We start from the raw sequence: 26,304 nt of genomic DNA, 5'->3' as shown, positions 1-26,304 counted from the left end.
GCTAATGTTACATTCAGAATTAAGTGGTTACTACATTATTACATTACATTACATTAATATGTTAATTATAAAATACAGATTTGGCACATATTCTGCAATATAATCTTTCAACAGGTTGGGAGTGTTTGGAATCTTTCCTTAAATGCAACTTTGTTAAAATTCCCCTAAAACTGTCTTAATTTTCATAAGCAGATTATTTTAGTTTGGAAATTAATGCACTGTGTAAATGTAACTTGTCATCGCATAGATGTATGTTATGTAATAATAAAGATGTAAAATTCCAGAACAGATCTGTATTTCTTTAGTCCTGGTAAAGTAAACGCATTAATTTTTGTGATTATTGTGACCTGTTTAATGCATTAAAAAATATTGTTGCATCCAGGGCTAGCAACAAGGAAAACACATTAGCCGGTTCTTTGGTCAGGATGGCATTTTCATGTAATTTTTTTTATCTTAAAATTATGAAACAATAATACAAAAAAGTTAAGTGCTTATCTAAGGAATTACATAAGGATCTAGTACCGTATTTATATACCACCTTTAAAAATGTTATGAAATCAAATTTTCCTTTAAAGGTTTAAAATTTTGTATTACGCCATTCACAATGATATGCCACATGTCAATATGTGGCACTGGTGTTCATTTTCTTGATTTATACAGATTGACATAGGTGCAGGAGAGTGGGAGGAAAAGAGGGGTGTATGGCAGTCCTGGTGCAATGCTAGAAAAAAGTTGGGAAGGTAAAAATTTCATACTCCTTTTTTCATTTCATTTCATTTTTCTGTAAGAAGATCAGATCAATATCCTATTACATAAGTGCTAAATAATGTATCTTTGTGTGGCACTAAAATCAAAATAAGTCTCTAGTACCTCTTCATTTAACTTCCTGGTCTTCCAGGTAGCTTACAGTGCTGACTGCCCTAATATAATGAAAAAATTCTACAAATTAGAAGTGTAATTATTATCCCTACCCATTATTCCAGTTTGCAGTGTATTTGTTAATTTGTGTAAAGAACACACCATAACCATCCAAGAGATGCATGGTGTTAGTTCTGTCTTTGTAACCCAAACATTCCCAAGGCACACCACGATTCTAAAACCACAAAAGTATTAAATATCTTAGATGTGCTAAACTTTCCGAAGGAGCAGGACAAAGAGTAGCTCGGAGATTGCCATTCACAAACATAACACTTTTAAGTCGTTGATGGTGATGAACAATTGAGGATAGCATTTACAGAGTCTTAACAAAAGTTTTAATGTACAATATTCCCATTTAAGAGATGCTTATTCTTTTAATTAAACCACTTTTTAGCAGTGAATTCAAAGTCAACAGTCGTATTGATCATTTTTTACTTAGACAAGTCTGTGTTTCATATTCTATGCCAATTTGAGAATTAATACATTGGCGTTTTCTTCTTTTTGCCTTCTTTTCAACTTGCCTTTTAGGAAGGAATTCAAATTAAGGTTGTACTTACTCAAGTAGTATTTTGTTAAAAGTTCAGGTTTAAGGTCATTTTTTAAGTTTAAACTATGTCATTTTTTTTAATTCCTCTGTGTTTATTCTACATTAATTTTGTGATTCAGTCTGTATTTACTTCATGATTTATGTATTAATTTTATAATTACATGTTTTAATGTTCAATGCAGTTAATCATGATTAATTACATACATTTATGTAATTAGTTAATTTTTTTAATCGATTACCTGCCCTAATTCTTTAAAAATCTGTTTGAAAATAGCATGAAGGGAAATGTTTGCACAATGAAGAATGTATTAATAAGTAAAGTGTTGCAATCTTAGTTTATGCATTTGGTGTTAAAAGAACATGTGTTCTGCCAAAGGTTATTCAGAGGGCAGGTTACCATGAAATCTCAAGTGTGCTTGTCACAAGTTTTACCTCATCCCTTCAAGTAGTTGGATTTGATCTTAGGAATTCCAATTAGAAATGTTTACTGCCAGTCATCTACACTTGTTGCAGATTTTAGATGGAATGCTGTGTTAGATGATATTGATTGGAATAAAATATGGTTATTACCAAATAAATACTGTATCATGAATAAAGTGAAAGAGGTATCGTTCAAATTGATACATAGAATTTTCTTGTTAAAGCTTTTCTTGCACATACATTTAGGTTTAAATACATATTTTAGAGAAAGATCTAAAAACATTTTCCCATCTTTCGTGGGAATGTCAGTACTCTAAGGCACAGTTTCTTAAACCATGGGATTGCAGTTTTTGGGTTTTGTAGGGATGTGACTCACCATTGTATTTAATAGGAATGAGTCACGTACAGGTCTCCAAGTGTCTCACGATGGGTTGTCGTGGGTTGTTCAAGCAGTTGACATTGCTCCACTATGACTGTTGGTGGTAATGTGGTCATTCTCCATAGAGGCACCACAATTTGACGTTAGTCATGAACTGAGTCTCAAAGACACTAACAAGGACAAGATTGGATTGCGAGAAAAAAAAAAGTTTCAAGAAACCATACTGTAAGGTGTTCTGGACTCATTTACAAAATTTACTAAATTACTTATTTTGTTTTATTGTGAATGATAGTGATATATTTCTGTGTTTTAAAAGGAATGATGTTAACCCTAAAATTACATATCTGATTAACCTTTCAATAATTCTTGGACTATATCCTATTCATAAAATAAAATGGTCTAGGGTAAAAGCAAAATATAACACTTTCAAGACTGGATTCAGTCATTACCTCCTAAGTGACTATAAGTGGCTGTATGAACACCAAAGCTAGGAGAATGCTTGATATTGTGAATGAGATTAAATTTAAAGTTGACATAGCTGTATAATATGCCTGTGTGTTTAATTTTTTTTCCCTGTTTATGTCTGTATTATGTATGTTTAATATTCCACTTAAATATCATTTGTTAAGTATTATATGATGTTATTTGTATTTTGTAATATATTTGTTTAAATTATAAAAAATCACATTTCTTATAGATCATGTTGAAGGCCAGTTGCATGTACATCGTTTACGGGCATGCCTAGGCTCCTGTCATGCCGCTAAAACAGCTCTCAGCATGGACTCCACAAGACTCCTGAAGGTGTCCTGTTGTATCTGGCACCAAGATGTTAGCAGCACATCCTTTAAGTCTTGTAAGTTGCAAGGTGAGGCCTTTGTAGATCAGACTTGTTTTTACAGTACAAAGTACAGATGCTCAATCAAATTGAGATCTATGGAATTTGGAGGTCAAGTCAACACCTTAGCTCTTTGTCATGTTTCTCAAACTATTCCTGAACTGTTTTTGCAGTGTGGAAGGGTGCATTATCCTGCTGTACATGGTTTGCAAAAGTCTTTAGATAGATTGGCAAAGTAACATCCACATAAATGTTAAGACCCAGAGTTTCCCAAAAGAACAATGCCCAGACAAAACTGTCTCAGCTGGCTTGCCTTCTTCCCAAAGATTATCCTGCTGCCATTGTTTCCCTCGTTGAAAAATACATATACACCCTACAATCTACATAATCTAAATGAAAATAAATCTAAATAAAATATATGTTGTCGTACCTTGCATAACTGAATAACCATTATGGCACAACAACAATTCAATACATTTATGGTTACTATTTATCCACTAATTTGGATTTAATAATCTTCACATGGGGAAAGGCTGACTCGCATAAATAAGTAGAGCTGAATAATGCAGTAAAGGAGGTTTTGAATTCAGCCGAGTGAAAAATGACGGCTGTCCGATTAACTGTGATTTTAGTTCCATCTCCGTTCTCTTTCTCAGATCACTTTTTGGAAGGAAGTCAGTTTCGTAGTTTTTATGAACAGTTCGAAAGTGCCTTTCCACATTTTCCTTCTTTGTAATAGCAATGATAGATTGACAGATCAGACAAATGCACTTCAGTTGTGACATTGTGAGAGAAAAAAATCCTCTTCCAATTCCACATTCAGCCCATACCCTCCCTAAACAATTTAAAAAAAAAATCCTTTCTTTAGTTGATATAAATTGGAAGGCTAACTAGATCACAGTTGGAGTTTTGTAGTAGCTCGCGCGTTTGATTGTGCGTGCTGGATGACCAGTGTGTTAGAAGAAAAGAGATCTCAGACTGGCCGCCCTGTATGTCAATCAAGTGGCAAATGCCATAGGGAGGATATATGATAGACTAACATTTAAAAAAAAATTTTTTGAATGCAATGCGATCTACCTGCACTCCCTTTGCGATCTACCGGTTGATCGCGATCAACGTCTTGGGCACCCCTGGACTAGATCATCTTCTTCCATTGTTCCATGGTTAAGTTCTGATACGCACATGGCCACTCTTGGTACTTACGGCAGTAGGCGGGGTCAGCATGGGTACTCTGACAGGTCTACAGTTTTGTGGCCTCATACGCAGGCAGCTACAGTCATGACCAAAATTATCGGCACCCCTTGAATTTTCCCAGAAAATGCATCATTTCTCCCAGAAAATTGTTTGCAAAAACAAATGTTTTGGTATACACGTTTATTTCCTTTATGTGCATTGGATCAACACAAAAAAACAGAGAAAAAAAAAAGACAAATCTGACATCATTTCACACAAAACGTAAAAACCGGGCTGGACAAAATTATTGGCACCTTTTCAAAATTGTGGGTAAATCGTTTTATTTCAAGCATATGATGCTCGTTTGAACTCGCCTGTGGCAAGAAACAGGTACTGGCAATATAGCAATCACACCTGAAGCCAGTTAAAATGGAGAAAAGTTGACTCAACTTTTCTGTTGTGTGTCTGAGTGTGCCACACTAAGCATGGAGAACAGAAAGAAGAGCAGAGAATTGTCTGAGGACTTGAGGACAAAAATTTTGAAGGTGATAGACTGTCCACGTCATCCTGATAAGCCTACTCATTGTGTTTGAGAGTTCAGGCTCACCACAGCTGTGTCATCAGCAAACTTCAAACTCCAAACTAAATGATTCACGCATTAGGTCAAGATATATCTGCTGATTTTAAGCCTTTTTGTTTCCACTTAATGCGTGTCTATCATATGCTACCCTTTTTTATACAGTCATTCCATCCATCCATCCATTTTCTAATCCATTTGTCCAGTCTACAAGGCACAAGAAGGTAACCAGCCCAAAAAAGGTCTCCAATCTATCACCAGGCTGTTATGTATACTCTGTCCTTATTTCTTTCAGCACATTTAATAAATTGCTTTTTAAACCAGTTTCAAGCCAATGTTTCTGGCTCCCTCCCAATATGCCAGTTTCATTTTATTTTTAGGTTTTCATGCAACTATTATTCTCTGACATGATGGTACAGTGGCTGCAGCAAGGAACATGAGTTTCAAGTCCAAATTTGCATTTTCGTGTCCACCGCGGTTTACTTGGAGTTCTGCAGGTTCGTCTCACAGTCCAAAGACATGCAGGTTAAGTGAATTGCCCTTGATGTGTGTGCCTCCATTCAGCACTAGATTAAATTGCTCCTTTGAGACACAAAGAGGTTTCTTTTAAATGCTCAGCTGTATGACATAATTCACCATAACGGTGTATGCTTAGTTTATGGCCATACCATCCTGAATATGCCAGATTTCGTCTAATCTCAGAAGCTAAGCAGGATCGGGCTCCATTAGTACTTGGATGGGAGAGAACATGGGAATACTGAGTGCTGTAAACTATTTGAAAAGACAATGTGAGGTGAGAAAATGAAAAGTACACCTTATGAGAAGGATTTAGGAGTCGTGTTGGACTCAACACTGTTGACTGCCAGACAGTGTTCAGAATCCATTAAGAAGGCTAAAACAGACTTTGGTTATCTAGCACCCTGATGTGTAGAGTACAAGTCCAGGGAGGTTATGCTGAATCTTTATAATTCACTGGTTAGGCCTAATTTGGATTACTGTGTACAGTTTTCTTTTCCAAGCTACAAAAGACGACATACATAGCAGTACTGGAAAAAGTCCATAGAAGAGTGACTAGGCTGATTCCAGGGTTACAGGGGAAAGAGGAAAGATTTAAAGAGCTGAGCCTTTTCAGTTTAAGCAAAAGGAAATTAAAAGGAGACATTACTGAAGTATTTAAAATTATGAATGTAATTGTACAGTGGATCAAGACTGTTGCTTTAAAATTAGTTCCGCAAGAACACGGAGACACAGTTGGAAACTTGTTAAGGGTAAATTGCACGGAAACATTAGGTAGTGTTTCTTTGTGCGGAGAACCATACACATAGGGATTAAGCTACTAAGTAGACAGTAGGACTTTAGAGACTTTCAAAACTAGGTTTGATGTTATTTTAAAAGAATTGAGTGGATAGGACTGGCAAGCGTTGGGCTGAATGCCTGTTCTCACCTAGATTGTTTAAATGTTCTAATGAAAGCAGCTGGCCGAAGCCATGAGAGAGAGTCATTTGAGACTGGCCTCACTGAACGATGAGACTTTCTCTGACCATCAAAAGGCTTACAGAGTAGCACTAACTGCAGTCAAGAATACACAGTTTGACTCAATAATAAAGAGTGGACATGATAAACCTGAGGGATTTATTCTCTGTAGGTAATGAACTACTTCAGCCTGCATCTGGCCCAATCACCTCTTCCACTGAAGACTGAAAAATTCCTTCACATTTTCCATTATAGAATTGGACACCTAAATGATTTCAGTAATACAAAATCATCCTCCTTTTATATTTTTCCGTCTTTCATCTCTATCCAAATCCTTTTCCAAATTTTCATCAGTTTTATCCCCATTTATTAATCACCTGCTTTGTAAGATGAGGCCTACTACTTGTTTACTGGCCCCCCTCTGATCCTGTTTCATGCCCTAATTCTGACTTGTTACATCTATAATAAATACATCCCCTTGCACCTTCTCTGTTCCATCTACTTTGAAAATCACTTCTGTAACCCCAACATTAAAAAACTCTGGTCTTGATGCTGATGATCTCAGCAATTTTTGTCCCATCTCGTACTTACCTTTTCTGTCTGAAGTTCTCAAGCTTCCCAACCAGCCAATTACTTAACTTGTTCCATTGGAACCCTTCACAGCTGTGAAACTACCTTGGGTAACCAATGATTTGCATATGGCTGCAGACTGTGGGCAAACCAGCATATTAATTCTGTTAGACCTCAGCATTTGAAACTTATTAGACATGATATTTTACTGTCCAGAATGGAGATCATTCTGGGTATCTTCAGCAATGCCCTCCAGTGGTTTAAGTCCTTTCTGACTGATAGACAACAGTTTGTTACTCTTGGCAACACCTGGTCCCCTTCAGCACCAGTTACACACAGAGTTGTGCAAGGCCCTCTGCTCTTCTGTATCTACATGCTTCTGCTAAGCCATATTATTTGCAGCTCTGGATTATCATTTGGATAGTTAGGTTATCATTTTTATGCAGATTATCTATTTTGGTGTTAAAGTTAAAGTTCATCATAGGTTCTCAGCTCACAACTTGTGAAATTAAAACCTGGATGGAATACAACTCTTTAAAATTTAACTGCAATAAAACTCAAGTCATGCTAGTTGGCACTAAAGCTCAGCTTAAGAACGTAAATTCCTTCTTAATCACCTTTGGTAAAGATGTCATCAGACCTTCTTCTTCTGCTAGGAATGCTGTAGTCATTTTTGATTCCCCTTTCTTATTTCATCCACATAAGCCACATTAAGGAACCTTCTTACTTCCACCTTCGTAACATATCCTGTGTTTGCTTATTCCTCTCTTGTAATACTGAGAAACTTGTCCATACTTTCATTACATCCCACATCTACTATTGGAAACCCTCTCCTGACAGCTCCAGTTGGTTCAGAACTCTGCTGCAAGAGTCCTTACATGAACCTGAGACAGCGAGCACGTAACAACCACTTTCAGTTTAAGTCAGTCTGTCCAGATATTTGCATCACAACTTATGTTATTTGCTCAGGGTTTTCTTGTACTATTTTGTATTTGTATATTCTTTTTTTATTCTATTTCAAAGCTTTGTATATCCTGTATTTATCTTTATTTAGTGTTTCAAGCAGATGTTGTTATTTGTATCCAGCGTTTTATAAGCCGGTTGTTCTTTCTGAATTTTTGTGAAATTTTATTAAATTTCTGTACCAGGTAATGGTGATCTTTAAAGTTATAAATCTCACCATTGAATATTTCCCCTGCTCTTCTGTCCAAAAATCAAAAAAACATCAAAATTATTAATATTACCGTGAAAATAAAGGTACGAATTTTGTCTATCCTGTTCTTCCAGGACACAAACATTTGCTGAATTTTACATACCATATTTCTATTTGTCATCAGGCAAGCAGAAAATGTGATGTAATGGATAAGATGTTGGACTTTAAACTGCAGGAAAGCCTTCAACTGTGTTCTCCCAAGCAAATTATTTAACCTTCCCAAGCTCCAGTTTGTGCAAACATTTACAATTTATTTTGTTCTTGTAAGTCACCTTGAGTAATGCCATCTGCAAAATATCTAAAACTATATTAAAAAATAAAAGATGTGAAAACAGAATATTAAATTTATATCAAATAGGAAATACATGCTGTATAATTTAAAGCAAAAATATGTTATCTGTTATTTTTACCCAAAATGAAAGATAAATATTTTTAAAAATTCTGAAGGTTTATTTTGTGTATATGTTCACTTTGGGTCCTGTTTGCTATTATTGCCAATTATGTTCAGGTTGCACAGGCTATGGTTATTCTTATGATAATCTCTAATTTCTTAGATTAAAGTGAGAAAATTTGGAAAACAACATTAAAGATTAAAGGTGAATTGAAACTGAAGTTTACTTTCAATCAAGTTTTTCATGGTCTTACCTCCGTACACATATGTACAACAAGGTAAATACAATTCACACAAGGTACAATACATGGCACTCACATTATATGCAGTAGGAGTGAAAAATATATTGCATACAACAAAAATATACAAAACAATATAGAAATGTAGAACTGCAAACATGCCCAGTAATACATTAAGTGAGTCCTTATAAAATAAAAATAATTTACATTGGATGGAGAAGTTTAGAAATCAGGAAAATACAGTGATGAAATCAGAGATTGTGTTTAACCACAGTGACAGCAATAAAAAGGAAACTGTTTAAATATCTAGAAATTCTTACCTTTAGTGATAAGTAACGTTTTCTCAGTGGTAATCACTGAAAAAGATGGTTGCCTGGGTGAGTGTAGTCTGATTATGTTTCTGACTTGTTTCCTGACTTGAGATGTATACCTCAATCAAGTCCAGATTCAGGTCTGTAACCTTTTCTGCTGTCTGAATAACACACCACATTTATATTTTAAGTGAGCAGATGCATTGCCATACCAGACTGTTACGGAGAAAATGAGGACACTTTTAATAACAGCTCTGTATAACTGTACCAGCACTGATTTAAAGTTTTAAGATGATGGGAAAAAAATGATCCCGTGGTCCGTTTTTCTGATAATAGCAATTATGTTTTCATCCCGGTTCAGACTGTATGTTATAGTTTTATCAAGAAATGTAAATGATTCCACCCTGTTCACATTTACACCATTTATAACTTGGGATGTAGCAGGTCAGGAGTTTCTCCTAAAGTACACAACAACATACATTTCTATAGCCCATTTTCATATACAGGATGTAGGTCAAAGTGCTTTATAAAAAAGAAATTGTTGCAAGAAAAGAAAAATTAAATTGGGTAGGAACAATAATGAGTAAATAAAAATTAAATCAATACAGGCATACATAACATGTAATTTGTAGAAGAGTAGACTCCAATATGGTATCATATTCTAAAATTCTAAGGATGCATATCATGGTAGGGTCGACTTGAGAGGACAGAAAAAATTAAATAATAAAATAACTCCAGTTTAGCAGAATGAAAAAAAAAAATCAGCAGGGGTTACAAGGCAAAAAGACAGCCCAGCCCCAAACTGGGCATTCCACCTACAGTAATATAAATGTTCTTATATCATTCCTCATTGTGCCTCCCTCCGATATGGCACCACGGCCCTGTCTGCAACCAGGGTGGTATCAATAGCAAACTTTAGCAGGTTAACTAAGGGGTCACTGGAGGGTCGGCCATTGGTATAGAGAGAAAGTGTTTTTGCCTTCTCAAAAGATAAATGTTTATTCATTCGTCTTAGTATTTCTAAAAGCACTGCTGTTTTTGTGTAAACAGTCTTTAGTGGAAAGAAAATGAAGAAAGCACCTGATATTTTATCTTACATGATACTGAAATATAAATCGTGCAATGTACAAGATGCAAGTATTTGCATTGTTTTCGTGTTACATTTATAAATAAACACGTATACAATGTTAATTGAGTAAGTAAAAAATGGAATACAACAGTTACAATACATTTATTCCATCGCAATTCTACTTGTGATAATGGGTATTACACATGCCACATTTCGCATCGCTGCTCATTTATTGTAGTCATATTGAGCGTGAGCGCCTTTCCATCCGTTCGTTGCGATGAACTGACTGACTTAAGCGACGGCTAATCACAGGGCTTTGTTTAAGTTGGCCCTGCCCTTTCACTGTCGCCGCTGCCTGATCGCAGTCTCTCGACATTCAGATTCCCGGGCCCCTGCCGTCGAACGCAGGCGCGCCAGTTAGGCCGTTTCCTGCCCTGATGCATGGTGGTCGGACGAAGGAATTGTTGGAAAATTTTCGGAGGTTAGTATATAAATGTGTTTTTACCCAGTGTGCCTTATTTCAAACAGCCATTTCCAGCGGGGGAAGATCTCAGCGGAGCCAGAGAAAGAGAAATAAGGGGAGAAAGGCATTGCAATTTAAATAAAATGCACTCCTAAAAACAGAGGCAGAAGCCCAAAAATGTTATATTATTAATTAATGGATTCCGGAGGCGGCCACTCTGTCTTCCTTTATATACTGAATACATCCCTTACACGGGCTGGATGTACTGAAGTTAATTACAACATTGTTGCGAGTTTATTAATTTGTTTTGTTTTCCATTTTTAATTACGGAGCCAACCAAACACAATAGACTAACAGCTTGTAAAACGGAAATACGAGGTTTCAAAATAATGAGTTTGGATACCGTGCAGTTTAGCGCTGAGGAGTCAAAAGTGTCGTCATGATTGTTACAATATTGTAATTAATAAAAGAAAAAAACTTTTAAGGCAAAGCAAGTTTATTTTGTTTCACAAACTGCAGTTGAGATGTAATTGTTGTCTAGTAATGTAAGTATTTATGTAGTAGTCACGTCGTACGTTTTCTTTCGGGCCAAACGTATCCCCGCATCGCGTCCATATTGTTCGATTCAGGGACCTCATATTCAATATTTATAGCCTTTCATAAAACGTTAGAATTCTGTAAGGCAATATTTGAATTTCACAACGTCCTCATTGTGAGCATAACATGCTTCAAGTGAAATGCTCATTTTTATTTTTGGCCTCATAGGCGATATGACAGTTTGCATTACGCACGTTGAAAGGCGCTGTATAAATAGACCTTTAGTAGTAGTAGACCTTTTAATTGTTGGAATTTTAGAAACAATAAGAAAAGTATTTAACTTTACAGTGTTTTATTATTACTATTTTTTAAGTAAAGTTTTTTGACTCGTGTAATGACCACCTCCATGCTACCTGGTATGAGTTTAATTAGCACAGTAGTTTCTAGCATTTTTTTCATCCATATATGAGTTGCAGATTACTACCTTATTGTATTTGTAATACTGCAATGCCGTAAACAAGATCTTATTTATTTTTTATTAATTATATAAATAGGCCTGAAATCAATAATGTAATTTGGTTGTCTAATGGCAAGGAAATTGTAAAGTCATAGTAATGAAAAATTCTTTTTTTACAAACATTATAAATACATACGTACTGGCTAAATACTATATAATCATACAGTTTGTTGGTCAGAATCACAAAGTATACAATGGGAACCTTGTGCTTTCACGCCCTGGGTCAGGGAGGTTAAGGACAGTCTCAAAGCTTTCTCTGCATGCAAACGGTTTCTGTGTTATATTCATAGCACTAAGGACAGAAAATGCAGTTCCAAAGATGTGGGTTGAGTGAAAAGGCTGAAGTAGTTTTACTTCAAACAATTTAAAGGATTTTAAGAAAATTAGTTGAATGACAGTATCAAAGAAGCATCACTAAAACATTTCACAGTAAGCACAAATGTATAGATGTGAGCAATTCCTGATTGTAGTGACACGTCCATGTTGGAAGGAGACGAGAACTACATGGTCTTATACTATTAAATCATAAGGCTGTTTTTTTGCAAATAGCAAAAAATACGTGATCACTACAACCATAGAGAAAATCGGAGTAATATCAAAGCACTTTTTACCACAATTAATGACACAGCTGTAGACCACCTGACAATGCACTGGAGGTCACAATTTAGGAGCCTTAGATGATTTGCTGAACACGGTTTTAATGCATTTCATAACACAGTACTAATTTGCACACTCTTTGTTCTGTAACTGTGCTTGATCAATATAGTTCCATATGTTACTGAGAATTTTAAACAATTTAAGTATGTCAGGCATATTTTATGGTCTCGTGGTGACGGCCAGAGGCCCATTTCGAGTGTTCCGTGTGTTTTTATTCTTGATATTGTAATGATGTAATACTTTAATCAACAAACACTTTTGTTAATACAGTAAAGTGACTTGTGCATTATGTTAATGATGCTATACAAAAATAGTAGTATCAAAAATGTTTTAAAAAGTATATCATGAGAAGGTAACGATAAATCTTAAAAAAAAAAAAAGAAAAAGCATAATTCTTTAGTGCAAGGAGTTTTCCCAAATGTGATTAAATTAAAAGTGATGATCTGATCCTGTGACCTCTTTTTAAATTTATGAAAATGATCACAACATGAGTGTAACTATATGATTAAGTCTGCAGATGACAAACTGAGTGGAAAGAAGGTATCCAAGAGTTGGCAAAATTTCTATAGGAGTACCTGTATGGAATCCAGACATCAGCAGATATGTGAAGGTTGAACTTTTAAGGATACAAATGCAATTTTTTCACTGAGGAAGAAAAAATGTTAAATATGACTCATAAAGTACATCTAATGAGAAATAGTTGGGTCCCACAATGACCAAATCCCTGCCTACAGTGTAAAGAGACTAAGATGGTTAGTAAGATGTGATGTGTTAAATACAAATCGAGAAAATATCATTAAGCTTCACAGGAGCCTTCATCTGCAGGCATAGTATGAGAGACGAGGTAATGTTGGCTTTTACTTAAAAATGAGTGATTACGCAAAATATAGGGTAGATTCTGTGCACCATAAAGTTTTTTTTTTCCCACAAACAAAACCATTTAATAGAAGGAGCAGTGTAGTTAGGTAACAGTAGTTAAGGGACCTCCAAAAATCTACTGTTCTCATCAGAAATCACTATAAACCAAATAGGAGACCATCAAGAATGCAATGATCAGTGCTGTGCCCTACTTAAACATGGATCCTGAGAGGTGCCTGCACATATTCTGAAACTAGTGTTTTTCACAGATAATTATCACAATGCAAAATTCTATACAAGTGTGGAAACAAATTAAGGAAAAGCTGATTTATCAGTATATTTTCTTTTTTCTTTTTGGAATGGGTACCAAACCATATTTCCTTTTAATAATCAAGTCCCACATTTATTATTAAAAAATTATGATGTTATTCCTCATTCATTTCTCACTTTACCAGAAACATTGCAGCACAGCATTTTGTCTTATTGTCTTGTCACTTGTGCTTGTTACTTGTGTCAGAAATGGCAATTTCAATTTTATTAAATGAATCAGATATATCTAATATACTATATTTGAAATTCCGTACGTTTTTGAGCTAGGCCACTGTATAAAATAAAGAAATAGACCATGATTTCTGTGTTTAGACAGATAGATATTTTGCCCAAGGGTAAAAATTGGAATTGCCACAGTTTCTCCATTTGTTTTCAGAGCCCACTTTGTTCAGTATAGGATTGCAACAAGCCTGGATAATTCTGTCTGATGTTCTGTGGCCTCATCCCTTCTATTGAGAAATGTACTAAATGTTGTTGGGAAATGTTTTTTCTTCAGCTTGCTGACCGCTGCACTTGGGCACAAGGTTCACTTTAGTGTCTTATTCATTTAGTTTGAATATTTTTCTTTTCCTGATTTAACCTGATTTTTCTCGGGACTCTCTAATTTGGTCCCACTGTCTAAAGACATGCTGTCAGGTCTGTTGAAATCTATACATTTTGTCTTGTGTTTGTGTTGGGGCAAGTGATTTTTTTTTTTTTTTTGAAAATGCAAGGATTGTTGGCCAGAATTAAACACTTGCAAACTTTGTCTCTTATGGAATATGTTTTCATGCCTTTTTAAGACTAATTTATTTTTCTCACCTGAGGTAAACATTTTGTGAGAAGCATTTGTTATTTTGGCAAAATCTGAGTTACTTTTACCAAACAAATGTTTCATTTATGAATACAGAATACAAGTGGCCCACTTCTCAGACTTGGTTAATCCAATTTAGGGTTACAGGGGCTGGAGTGTGTTTACTGGGTGCCATTCAGGAAAGGCAGAAAACAACAAAATCTGGGCAAGGTGTAATCCATTTCAGGACACTTGCACACACACTTTCCCTCATAGTGTGTCTATTCAGAGTGAGTGTAGCAGCGCTAATCACTGTGTCATTGTGCTGTCAACAATTATCAGTAATGTCATAAGTATTATGTTCCACAGATAAGCAGCTTCTTCATTAAAAGTCATTTAAATCGTGCTTTTGTGGGAAATCCAATACATTACAGGCTGACAGTTTTGTTGAGAATTGTCAGGTGTGTCACAGAGCTCAATGTCTTAGTTTTATTCCCCCATGTCACTGATTTTGCCAAGTATATTCTGTTCTGTTTGATAAAAGTGAGATTTTGTATTTAACAGGTAATGTGCCTGTTGAAATATTGTCAAATATTAGCAAAAAATCACTTATGAAATTATGTGGAAAAATCAAATACTGGTGTGTACAAATAATGTATGTTTTAAGTTCTTATGAGAACAAAACATTTATTTGAAATTTAACCGGAATACTTTCAAGCCTCAAGAATATGATGAATGCACACTTGATTTAATCTATTGTATCTTCATTTCGCCAGCCTTGCAAAGGTATGCATCTGCTTTTTCCATCAAAGGCGAGTTTGTTTCCTTTGCACAAAAGCTTGAGTTTAACTGCCACCTTCTGCTTCACAGTTGTCATTAGTACTAAACACACACCTGTTGAATGTTTGACAGGTATATACAGTATTATTCAGGTATTTAATTATACTGTTTTTACATTTCATACATTAACAATAATTTGTTCAGTTTTTGAAGTGCTTAATTCTTTCATGAAAATGTTTTCAAAAAACTCTTGTGTTTTGGTTTCTTGTTTGAAAGACTATAACAAATATGACACAATTCATTTAGCACAGCATACAGTCTTAGGTGGCTTGTCTGTGGCATATTGTTTTTAAATCCTTATTTTTAATAAATCTGTCATAAATCTGACCAGGTTTAACTTGTAGAACTTTTACTGGTATTTAGTTTACTTTTCATAAAGACACAAATAAATTCAGTTTTGTTAATGTTAAACTCTTAAATGAGTAAAAACACTAGTGTTTTTGTTAATTGGGAACAATTGCAATTTATAACAGAACTTAATAATCCTTTAAAGCAAGATATACATATGTGAAACATGTTAGTAAAATAAGCACTAATATGTACTTATTACAGCACTTTGTTCATAGTAATTACATATATAAAGCCACATAACATTTTTCTTTTGGTTTTCAGGAAAGCATGCTTTTGGCACAGATTAATCGAGACTCCCAGGGGATGGCAGAGTATCAGGGAAGTGGTGCAGATACCCAACATGTCACTATATGCCTTTCAGAGGCTGTAGCAGTAACAGGTGCGTTGGTCCTTTTAAATATAATTTGTGGGTTACTGATGTTGAGATCATACAATGACATTAACTATTCACATGTACAGTTGCAATAAAAATGTTTGTTAACCCAGTGGAATTACTGGAATTTCAGGATGAAATACTCATACAAGGTAAGTCTGACATTGCGCCAAGTCTCAAATATAGACAAACTAATAACTAAAAAGCAGTTGTACATCCTCTTGTCAGTATTTACTATATCATTTAAAAGTTGAGAGTCCAGGTTGGAAAAATTAGGTAAACCTTTAGGTTGATGACTTCTCCAAAACTACTTTGAATTCAGTGTTACAATTAGTGAGGAGCTTGGAGGTACCCTAAATTATAAAACTGACGTGCAAATTTTGGTTAATGATAGAGTCTGATCTTCAAGAACAGTCTGTTTAGAAAATGAATTCTAAAGGGTATGCCGGAAAAAGTTTCAGAAGCATATCTGTTTAATCACAGGAGGCTCTGAATGCTTGTTTGTTTGTTGCATATTCAATTTTCATTCATGAGAATGTTTTGGTTTGTTTAGCAGTATTAGCAAAGATGCGTGTGGAACATTGTGCATATACGGCTGGATGACATGACAATTTAAGATCTTTTTCATGAGTATTTTTGATATTGTTTGCTGTTGTCCAGCATTAGTCACCATAGAATTGTATTTTATCAGGAAATTTATTATGTCTGTTGTGAATGAAAATGTGACATTAAAATTTTTTTTTGGCCATTGCTACAAACTACATGTGGTAAGTAACATATAAGGAAATATCTTTTTTTGGGTGCAGTATTCCTTTAAATGTGAAAAGCCTTCAATCTAATACTCGATGGAAATTGTTTTGATGTGCAAATCTGGCAATGCCTTTAAGTCTTTTTTTTTCTACAAAGCAAATACATTCCCACAATTCACAACCCTTTTAAGTAATTTAATGTTTAAAACAAATCAATTGGCAGTTGAAAAATTATCAACCAAAGGTTTGCAGATGACACTGATTTAATAGCAGCAGATGAGCAAAGTCTACATACAATTACAATAGTAACTGGTTAAAAAATATGGGTTGGATGTAAATCTGAGCATAACAAAGTGCTTGACATCAGCAAAGACATCAGAAAATCTGCAGATCATGGGAATTTAAGTACTTCACTAATTTCATCACCAGTGACTCTAGATGTGATGCATATATAAAGGCAAGATTAGGACTGGCATTGACACTCACAACAATATTGCTGAATCTACTAAGGAGTAAAGATATTGGACTTGAAACAAAAAAAAAATCTAAACAGTAATAGTCCAGGTTTACACCTATAGCAGTAAAATATGGATACTAACAAAACCAGCAGAAAAGTGAATCAGTGCCTTTGAAGTGAAAGTTTTAGTGTTAGAGATGAACACATGCATTCCTACTGGTTCATATTAGGCAGAAAAAACTGACATATAATGGTATGGTATGTGTGCTGAATGGAGAGTTCATGGTTACCAAGAATGGCACAAGAAAGGACAATGGAAAGTCAAAAGAACGGGGGTCGACCACAAATTAAGCAAATAGACAACATCAGAGGTTGGACAAAAAGGCCAATACAGGAAGTGAGAAGGTTGGCGAGCAACAGGAGATATTGGAGGAAAATCACTGTGCCATCGGCAGATGTGCTTGTGTGGTCGAAAGAGTAAGAGACTGAAGAAGAAAAACAGCAGTTGTGTGCCCTCCTTCTTATTGTAACAAGTTAGAAAATGTGAGCATTTGTGCTGTAGTGCTGCCATCTACAATATTGATGAATTAAAAAAAAAAAGATAAATGCAAGAAAAAAACATATTTAGCTATACACCTACACAGATTTATAACAGACCAATTTAGCTTAATATGTTTAATATATTGTTTTAGAATTTAAAAGAAAACTGTTTCCTCCCCTCAGATGGTGACCAGCTTGAACATATGGATGCTGTGAGTCTGCAAGCTGTAACACTTGTTGATGGGTCCACTGCTTACATACAGCACAATCCTAAAGGTAATATTTTTCCCCTTTTTATTTTTGGCATATATTTCCTCTAATAATACTGTATTTTCTTTGAAATAAATTACCATGGAGGTGGATATTTTAGTCTTGCTTTAACACATGCATCTGAGAGCTCCAGGGAGTCTTTATTGACATATGCCAAGTTAGATTGTGATTAATGAATTGTGTTAGCCCACTCAGTTAATCATTTAGTTATGCAAAAATACTAACAGCAGTATTTTGGTATGTGCATCTGTATAAATGTATCTATCTTATACATTTAGGATAAACCAACAACAAATTTATTTTAATCTCCGTAACCATGCATATTAGCTTGTTTTTGTTTATAGTTATTTAAAAGGCGACATAAAGTATATTCAATTTATGTATTAATATTATTTTGTGATTTAATAACTACATATTTGATATTTGGACTGTCTAGCAGATCCAGCTCAGTGTTCTTTTTCTGCCGATGACAATTTATTGCTGTTTATTTTCATTATTATATTTGAGTACCTTATACACAGCTTGAATGATCACCAAATTAAATTGAATATGCAAAAACTGATGAAGTTTATAATAAAAATAAATATGTTTTGAGTGGTAATCAAAAGTAGTACAGTAATCCCTCCTCGATCGCGGAGGTTGCGTTCCAGAGCCTCCCGCAATAGGTGAAAATCCGCGAAGTAGAAACCATATGTTTGTATGGTTATTTTTATATATTTTAAGCCCTTAGAAACTCTCCCACACTGTTTATTAATATTCTCCGCACAGTTATACAGTAAACTCTCGTTTATCGCGGTTAATCCGCTCCACACAGATAAATGAATTTCCACGAAGTAGGATTCTTTATTTATAAATCTAATATTTTCGCAGTTAGAGCATAGAAAACCTGTTTACGACCTTCTAAAGACGTTTTTTAACATTATTAGAGCCATCTAGACATGAAATAACACCCTTTAGTCAAAAGTTTAAACTGTGCTCCATGACAAGACAGAGATGACAGTTCTTTCTCACAATTAAAAGAATGCAAACATACCTTCCTCTTCAAAGGAGTGCGCGCGTCAGGAGCAGAGAATGTCAGAGAGAGAGAAAAGTAAACAAGCAAAAATCAATAGGGCTGTTGGGCTTTTAAGTATGCAAAGCACCGCGATAAAGCGGCCACAATGAAGGGAGCAATGTGAAGGTAGTCTTTCAGCATTTTTTAGATGACCGTCCGTATCCTTTAGGCCAGGGTGTGAACAGCCTCTCTGCTCACACCCCCTCATTCAGGAGCAGAGAATGTCAGAGAGAGTGAGAGAGACAGAGAAAAGCAAACAATCAAAAATCGATACATGCTGTTCGGGCTTTGAAGTGTGCGAAGCACCGCGCGGGAAGCATATCGTATATCATTGAGGAGTTTTATTTAATACGTAATACGTACTCTGATTGGGTAGCTTCTCAGCCATCCACCAATAGCGTCCCTTGTATAAAATCAACTGGGCAAACAAACTGAGGAAGCATGTACCATAAATTAAAAGACCCATTGTCCGCAGAAATCCGCAAACCAGCGAAAAATCCGTGATATATATTTAGATGTGCTTACATTTAAAATCCGCGATGGAGTGAAGCCGCGAAAGTCGAAGCGCGATATAGCGAGGGATCACTGTACCAAGTTTTCCATCAGTGTTTGGGGGGGCTCAGGAGACCATTTTAACAGCTAGTAACAGTTTTGATGTGTAAAAGTATTTCTCAGATGTTGTTCTAGGAGAAATGTAAGACATTGCTCAATGTTTGAAAAGTTTATTTATAATGCTAACACATTTGAAAGTCTCAAGAAGATTACACTTTCGTATACTTTTTGCAGAGACACCATAAACATTACAAGTTAAACAAAGAGTGTTGGACATCTTTTAATTAGTCCTTAATGGTAGTCATTTATCTTTAGTAATTGTCAAAATATGTGCTGAACAGTATGCGCTGATAATAATGCTACTTTTTTACTTTTTACTTTATACAGACAGCCATAGCTGAATTAGTTACCAAGAATAGTGGTAGATAGTTCTTTTTAGGACGTTCAAAACTTCTCTTGATGTTGTTTTGGAAGATTTTGCTGAACAGGATTGACAAGACTTGCTGGGGATTGACCTGTTCTCGTTAAACTATTCCAAAATTCTAGTGATTGATATACAAGCCAGTGAAAGCTATGATACCATGATTGTGTCATGTATTAAATACTGGACACTTTAGAAAGTGAGAAATATATGGTTGTTTGCAGTAGCAAGTTTTTCAGTTTTATTAAAGTAACATCTGCCCTGATAGCAAATTCTTAGTGGGGTCAGAACTACTGAGTATTTGGTGAATGTTTGCTGTAGGTTTTGTGTATGGATTTACAGTGTAAGGAAAATAAACAGGGCCAAATGCTAGGTCACCTTTTTGTTGTAAGCCATACTGGTATAGCTTTGGTGCTGTTTGATTAATTCTGGGGTCTTAACTCAACATACTGATTTTATTAATGAATAGCCTTCATTTTAAAAGGTTAACAATAAATAGGGTTCAAATCCATCATGCATGGTTCGAACTTATAACCGCATCATGGTCAATGCCTGCTAACTATTACTTCTGCTGATTGCTGTACCAGAAGACTGGTCTGACTGAGAAATGCAGTTTCCTTTTCAGATGGGAAATTAATGGATGGACAAGTAATTCAGTTGGAAGATGGGTCTGCGGCATACGTTCAGCATTTACCAGTATCAAAGTCAGGTAAATTATTCTGTGTATCTTAATTACATACCCAATATTAGGGTTATTTGCATTTATTTTTTATGTTAATATTGTGACTAGGATGAAGGAAGGCTATGTCGATAGGGTCATTGTTATTTTCTTATAGTTAGATATTTTTAATACAGCCATCAAAAGTCTTCACAGTTAATCATGTGCTTCAAGTTCAGTTTATCCTTAAAATATATCAAATGTTTATTCTCCTGATTGTCTGCTCCCCCATGTCTGTTTAACTTGGGTTTTAAATTTTGTCCTCTAAACTCCTATTACATCTTGTAGTAATTTTATGAAACATTATCGTCTGATACACATCAGTCAGTCAGATCTCAGGTTTAACTTCCAGATTTTCTGTTGGCATGTATGTAATATTCAGGAAGCTCTTTAATACCAGTTATTTTGATATTGTAAAGGTAATCTTGTATTTGCATAGGTGGAGACAGTTTGAGGCTTGAAGATGGGCAAGCTGTTCAGCTTGAAGATGGCACAACAGCTTTTATTCACCATGCACCAAAAGGTTGTTATTCCAGTTTTCATCAGAAGTTAAAACAATTAAATGCTTTAAAACAGGTTAAGCATTGTTAATAATAATATAAACAAAATGTAAACACACTAGCAATTTTTAATGTTTTATTTATTTCTGTTTAATATTTTAGAAACATATGACCAGAGTGCTTTACAAGCTGTGCAGTTAGAAGATGGCACGACTGCATACATTCATCATACAGTCCAAGTTCCCCAGTCAGATACTATATTAGCTATACAGGCTGATGGCACAGTGTCTGATATTCATGCTGATGGCACAATAGATCCTGAAACTATAAGTGTACTGGAACAGTACACAACAAAGGTAAATTATTATAAAGTGTGATAGTCATCTAGAGCCCAGTTGCATTTTGATTAGGCACAGTGCTTTTAATATATATTATGTATAAGAAATATCAAGAAGATACATTAGAAACAGAAGGAAAAATGAATGTATATCTTTAATTTCTGGAATTATTCTCCTCAGCTTCAGACAAAATCCAGTACAATAATGAGATTAAGTTGTAAAAAAATCTGCAGAAAGTAAATTCAAGAGCTGTAATTACTAACTAAAACAAATGAATGCAACTCACTATTTTTACATTTTTTAGTGTACTATACTAACAGTTCTGCTTATAGTTTCAATAATATGCTAGCCAATAGTGTTATGAGTTGCAATATGTTGGGAGGATGCTTTGCTAACTAGTTGGCAAAGCACTGTACCTTGACACGTAATGTTTAATTTTGACCCCTGTTAGGACTGTGTTTACTGCTTTCTTGCTGTCTAACAGAAGAACATATAATATATATGTTCTAAGTCTGGAATGAGTACAACATAAGCCATGAAGACCTTTGTAATGTGTTTATTTCTTTAAACCTCAAATAGTCATGGTCACACACAATGACTATTAGATCTGTTTGAACTCTGGAAATCCCAGGTACCACTCCATCCAGGAATAATAACACCATTCTTTGTATTATGTTTTAATACTATGTGTAATGTGCCTAAGGGTCGCAGTATCACAGAAAGCCTTACAAGTTTTTGAATGTACATTTGCAGAGATATAGAGATATTAGAGAAAAGAGGTAATCCATGTGTTATTTGATTATGTATAATCTTTCTGGTATATACTGCAGCGTATACAAGTATTTATAGTTATTTATATGGGAATAAATAATCAATAGTTTGAGTTGTTCTTTAGTTGTTTTAACTATTGCCTCTTTTATTTTAAATTGCCATTTATGCCTAGGTACCTGTGGATGGAAATGACTGTATTACAAACACTGGGATAATGACCAGAACTGAACAGGAGAGTAACATGCACATGCAGGTACTATCAGAAAAGGCACTTCTATAGATTATGTGCACAGATATTTTATTTTGCATAGTAACAAAATGCTTCATTCCTTTTGAAGGCATTTTAATTCTTTTTATTACTTGGTTCCAATCTTTTTGTTTGGTCATTTTACATGTAATCTTTTTCAAATTAATTACTCAATGGTACAGCTATTGAAATTAATACAAACATGTAAATATATTTTTCAGATTGTCCTTCAGGGAGCACCTCCTAACCGCCTACCTGCAAAATCGCAACAGACAGGGGAAAAAGCTTTTCGCTGTGATTATGATGGTTGTGGAAAACTCTACACAACAGCACATCATCTGAAGGCAGGATTTTTTTTTTTATTAACTTTGCCTAACTAATTGATTTGTTATACAGTATTACTATCATTTTTACATTTTTAAAATGACTAATATCACAACATAGTCTGCATATTTTGGAGTCTTTTTAACATATCATTTAATCATGTTTATATGGATTACTTTTGTGTATTCTGTAGGTGCATGAACGATCTCATACTGGTGACCGACCATACCAGTGTGAGCATATAGGATGTGGGAAAGCATTTGCAACTGGTAATTACACATTGTATATATAACATCTGTTTTATAACATATAACATTTTCTGTTTGTCTTTTTATCAAAAAGTACACATAGCATGCAACATACAATATATTGTATAAATGTGCAAAATTTCTTGTCAGGTTTTTCACAGCCTCTACTTTTTCAAGCAGCAGGTAATGCATTTTTGCTAGTGGATAGTTGAATTATTTTATTTTAGTTAGCAAGATTGTTAAAACTGATACTGGAGGTGGTAGAGGGGAGTCACATTTTCTTGTTGTAATCATGTATATGGCAAGTACATGTTCAATGGATACATAGGCTCAGTGTCCCTCTAAATTATGTTTTTCTTTTCCTTTTAACTGGTGGACTGAAGTTTACCATCTAAAGATTTAACAGTTTGGAGTCTGAAAATGAGAATTACTTAATAAAATGAAAATATTTGTCAATACGTTTTTTCACAGATTACTAGTAATTAGGCAAACAGTTTACTTGTTACTTTTTATTACGAGTAGCATACTTTCCTAGGACAACAAGCTGACTTGTGCTATTTTCATTAATAGTTTTACCTTTTTTCCAAAGGGTACGGCTTAAAAAGTCATATCAGGACACATACAGGTGAGAAGCCATACCGATGTCAAGAGATAAACTGTAACAAATCATTTAAGACTTCTGGAGACCTACAAAAACACATTAGAACTCACACAGGTATGTCTGTTTTTGGTCCATTATGTATAGTATATTATTATGTATTTTTAGTAATGTACCTCAGTGTTTCCCTTATACCATTACAGTTTAACAAAAGCAACTTTTCTTAAGCATTGTTGGTAAAGAAACGAAACGAAACGAAAATGAAAGCCAGCAGGATATCGAGGCAGTATGGTGTTATACTTAAGTTATCGAATTTTGAAACTAGAAAGTTATCAATTTGGTATCTGCTTCCAACAGACTGTACAACTTAGTGCAAGTCACCTAATCCATCAGCAATTGTACTTTGTTCTGATCTTGTGAGTCTCCTTGTTTAAAAACATCAAACAAATTGCAATAATAGCGATAAAGAAGACCACATCTTTAAATTGGGTTATGATTTCATTACATATTTTTTCCCTCAATCTGTTTACTAGTCTCCACTGTAATTCATTACATTATTTGATCAGCCTTTATGCAAAATTAAGGATTTCAAAATTTAATTGCAGAAAAGGTATGCAATATTTTATGCTAAACAGATGCTTGTGTTGTAAATATGTTGTAGTGTCATTATTTTATTTTTTTTTAAACACTATTTATTCAGCCCATCATACATCCTGTAATTGGGCTTAGAGTTTCAGGGAACTGGTGGCATTCTGGTAGATTTTGCCACAAGACAGGAACCAGTCGAGGATGTGAAGCCATGCTGTTGAAGGGCATGCATATGCGCTCATTTACTCCAAGCAATTTTTCAGTCTTTAGTTCACCTAACCTGCACAACCATGAAAAAAATAGTACCCTGAGTAAAACATTTGTAGACAATGGAAGAGTTTTGCACTCTTGGCACAGGCAAAAACTGGGTTGGAATTTGTACCCAGTCTGCTAGACATGGTGGGGCATCAGCATATGTCGCTGCACTACCATGCTGTCATGACAGCATTCTAGCTTATCAGTTCCTGTTTTCTTTGTCTGTCTGAAACAAGTTCAAGTCAAGATGGCAAATAATTTGAGGTATTATTTTAAACAACACCTAGATGTAACTCGATTGCATATAATTAAGAGTTTATCAAATGAAAAGATACACTGTACGTTTTGATAATTTATTTGTTATAGCTAATTCATAAATATGTCTTCTTTATTCTTATAATGGACATTTGTAATGACAGTCCAACTTTTTGACAGATCCTGTTTAAATAATAAGTGTTCATCCTGCCTGTACCTTTTTTTTTTCCTAAAGGTGAAAGACCTTTCAAATGTCCCTTTGAAGGATGTGGCAGATCATTCACAACATCCAATATTCGCAAAGTTCACATCAGAACACACACAGGAGAAAGACCTTATTACTGCTTAGAGTCAGGCTGTGGACGAGCCTTTGCCAGTGCAACCAACTATAAAAACCATATGAGGATACATACAGGTGTGTGGACTTTGGGACATTAAAATTTAAGTTTTGTGTTTTTATTATTTTTGATAAGTCTAGCAAGCAAAAGTTAAGCACTTTAAAGGGTCAAAAAACATTAATTTGAAAGGCTTTAAGAAAAGCTGCGTTAGCAAGTAATTGTAGGTAAATGGTAATTTCACTGTGGAAAGAAAAAGAGTTAGGAATGTAACAATTAAGACTTTATATAAATTTGTTGAGGAGGTGTATTTCTCATTTTTCAGTACAGAATTAATTTTTCTTATTTCAGTTAAAAATGCCGGTATGATTTAAAATGAAGTTTCTACACAGTCCTTAATATTTTAATCAGGCGTATCATTCAATAAAAACACACAATTGTAAATGTGTGTGTTTGTTCATAAATCAAGATTTTCAAATAGATTTCAAAGAATAAACATGGTTTATAGGCATCTGAAAGTGTTCTTGGAAATGCATAAATATCAACTTGCTGTTACTAACATGTAGAATATGAAATATAACTACCTTACTGATTATAGAACAATCTGCTGCTCTGAAAACACCAAAACCTTTAATTTGCTCATTATATTACATTTTAAAGTGTAATTTCTTGTAGTACTTATTTCTTGAAGTCAAAGGAATAAAATCCCAAGTATTTTAAATATTCTCTGGTTTAATTATTTTTAATATATACAAGGGGGCTCGGTCCCCTGCTCGCTTCGCTTGCAATATATATATATATACACAGAGAGAGAGGGAGGGAGTGTCCATGTATTATTTAATAAAGTTATCCGTGACAATTTTAGAAGCTATAAGAGATATACCACCTTATATTTGAATTTCACATCTGCTTTCAGGCAAACTTCAATGACTCGTTTTTATTCTTTTTATAGGGGAAAAGCCATATGTGTGTACCGTACCAGGCTGTGATAAACGTTTTACTGAATATTCAAGTTTATACAAGCATCATGTGGTTCACACTCCTTCCAAGCCATACAGTTGTAACCACTGTGGAAAGACCTACAAACAGATTTCCACACTAGCTATGCATAAAAGGACAGCACATAATGATACAGAACCCATTGAAGAGGAACAGGAGGCGTACTTTGAGCCACAGACAGGTGAGTAGTGGAAATAAATTACTTTTTAAGCATTTATGAATGTGTCTTCACTGATCAAATGTTACTTTATAAATAGCAAGAAACGCCTGCA

At 34.7% G+C, this 26,304-nt stretch overlaps 1 protein-coding gene and 1 pseudogene across 6 annotated transcripts in view; both read left to right on the top strand.

The window, feature by feature from the left end:
• Positions 1–26,304, top strand: part of znf143b (zinc finger protein 143b) — a 44,050-nt gene that overhangs the window by 6,297 nt on the left and 11,449 nt on the right. For 2 of the 6 annotated variants that reach the window (XM_039748118.1, XM_039748109.1), the window contains exons 2-13: positions 2,962–3,129; positions 15,702–15,819; positions 17,743–17,835; positions 20,470–20,565; positions 21,014–21,097; positions 21,237–21,430; positions 22,356–22,436; positions 22,652–22,774; positions 22,948–23,023; positions 23,592–23,717; positions 24,934–25,113; positions 25,986–26,213. In XM_039748118.1, coding sequence (XP_039604052.1) covers positions 3,091–3,129; positions 15,702–15,819; positions 17,743–17,835; positions 20,470–20,565; positions 21,014–21,097; positions 21,237–21,430; positions 22,356–22,436; positions 22,652–22,774; positions 22,948–23,023; positions 23,592–23,717; positions 24,934–25,113; positions 25,986–26,213 — 1,438 coding nt within the window. In that variant the 5' untranslated portion in view covers positions 2,962–3,090. Of the gene's footprint in view, positions 1–2,961; positions 3,130–10,490; positions 10,597–12,693; positions 13,134–14,836; positions 15,036–15,701; positions 15,820–17,742; positions 17,836–20,469; positions 20,566–21,013; positions 21,098–21,236; positions 21,431–22,355; positions 22,437–22,651; positions 22,775–22,947; positions 23,024–23,591; positions 23,718–24,933; positions 25,114–25,985; positions 26,214–26,304 lie in introns of those variants that run through there. The other 4 variants (XM_039748125.1, XM_039748143.1, XM_039748133.1 and 1 more) reach the window with 4 other exon arrangements.
• On the top strand, positions 5,504–5,622 carry LOC120520264 (annotated as a pseudogene).

Source organism: Polypterus senegalus, chromosome 1, assembly GCF_016835505.1.
Source record: "Polypterus senegalus isolate Bchr_013 chromosome 1, ASM1683550v1, whole genome shotgun sequence".
NCBI classification, from domain to species: Eukaryota; Metazoa; Chordata; class Cladistia; order Polypteriformes; family Polypteridae; genus Polypterus; species Polypterus senegalus.
The sequence above is the reverse complement of the archived record's forward strand: the minus strand, read 5'-3'. Positions and strand labels throughout refer to the sequence as shown.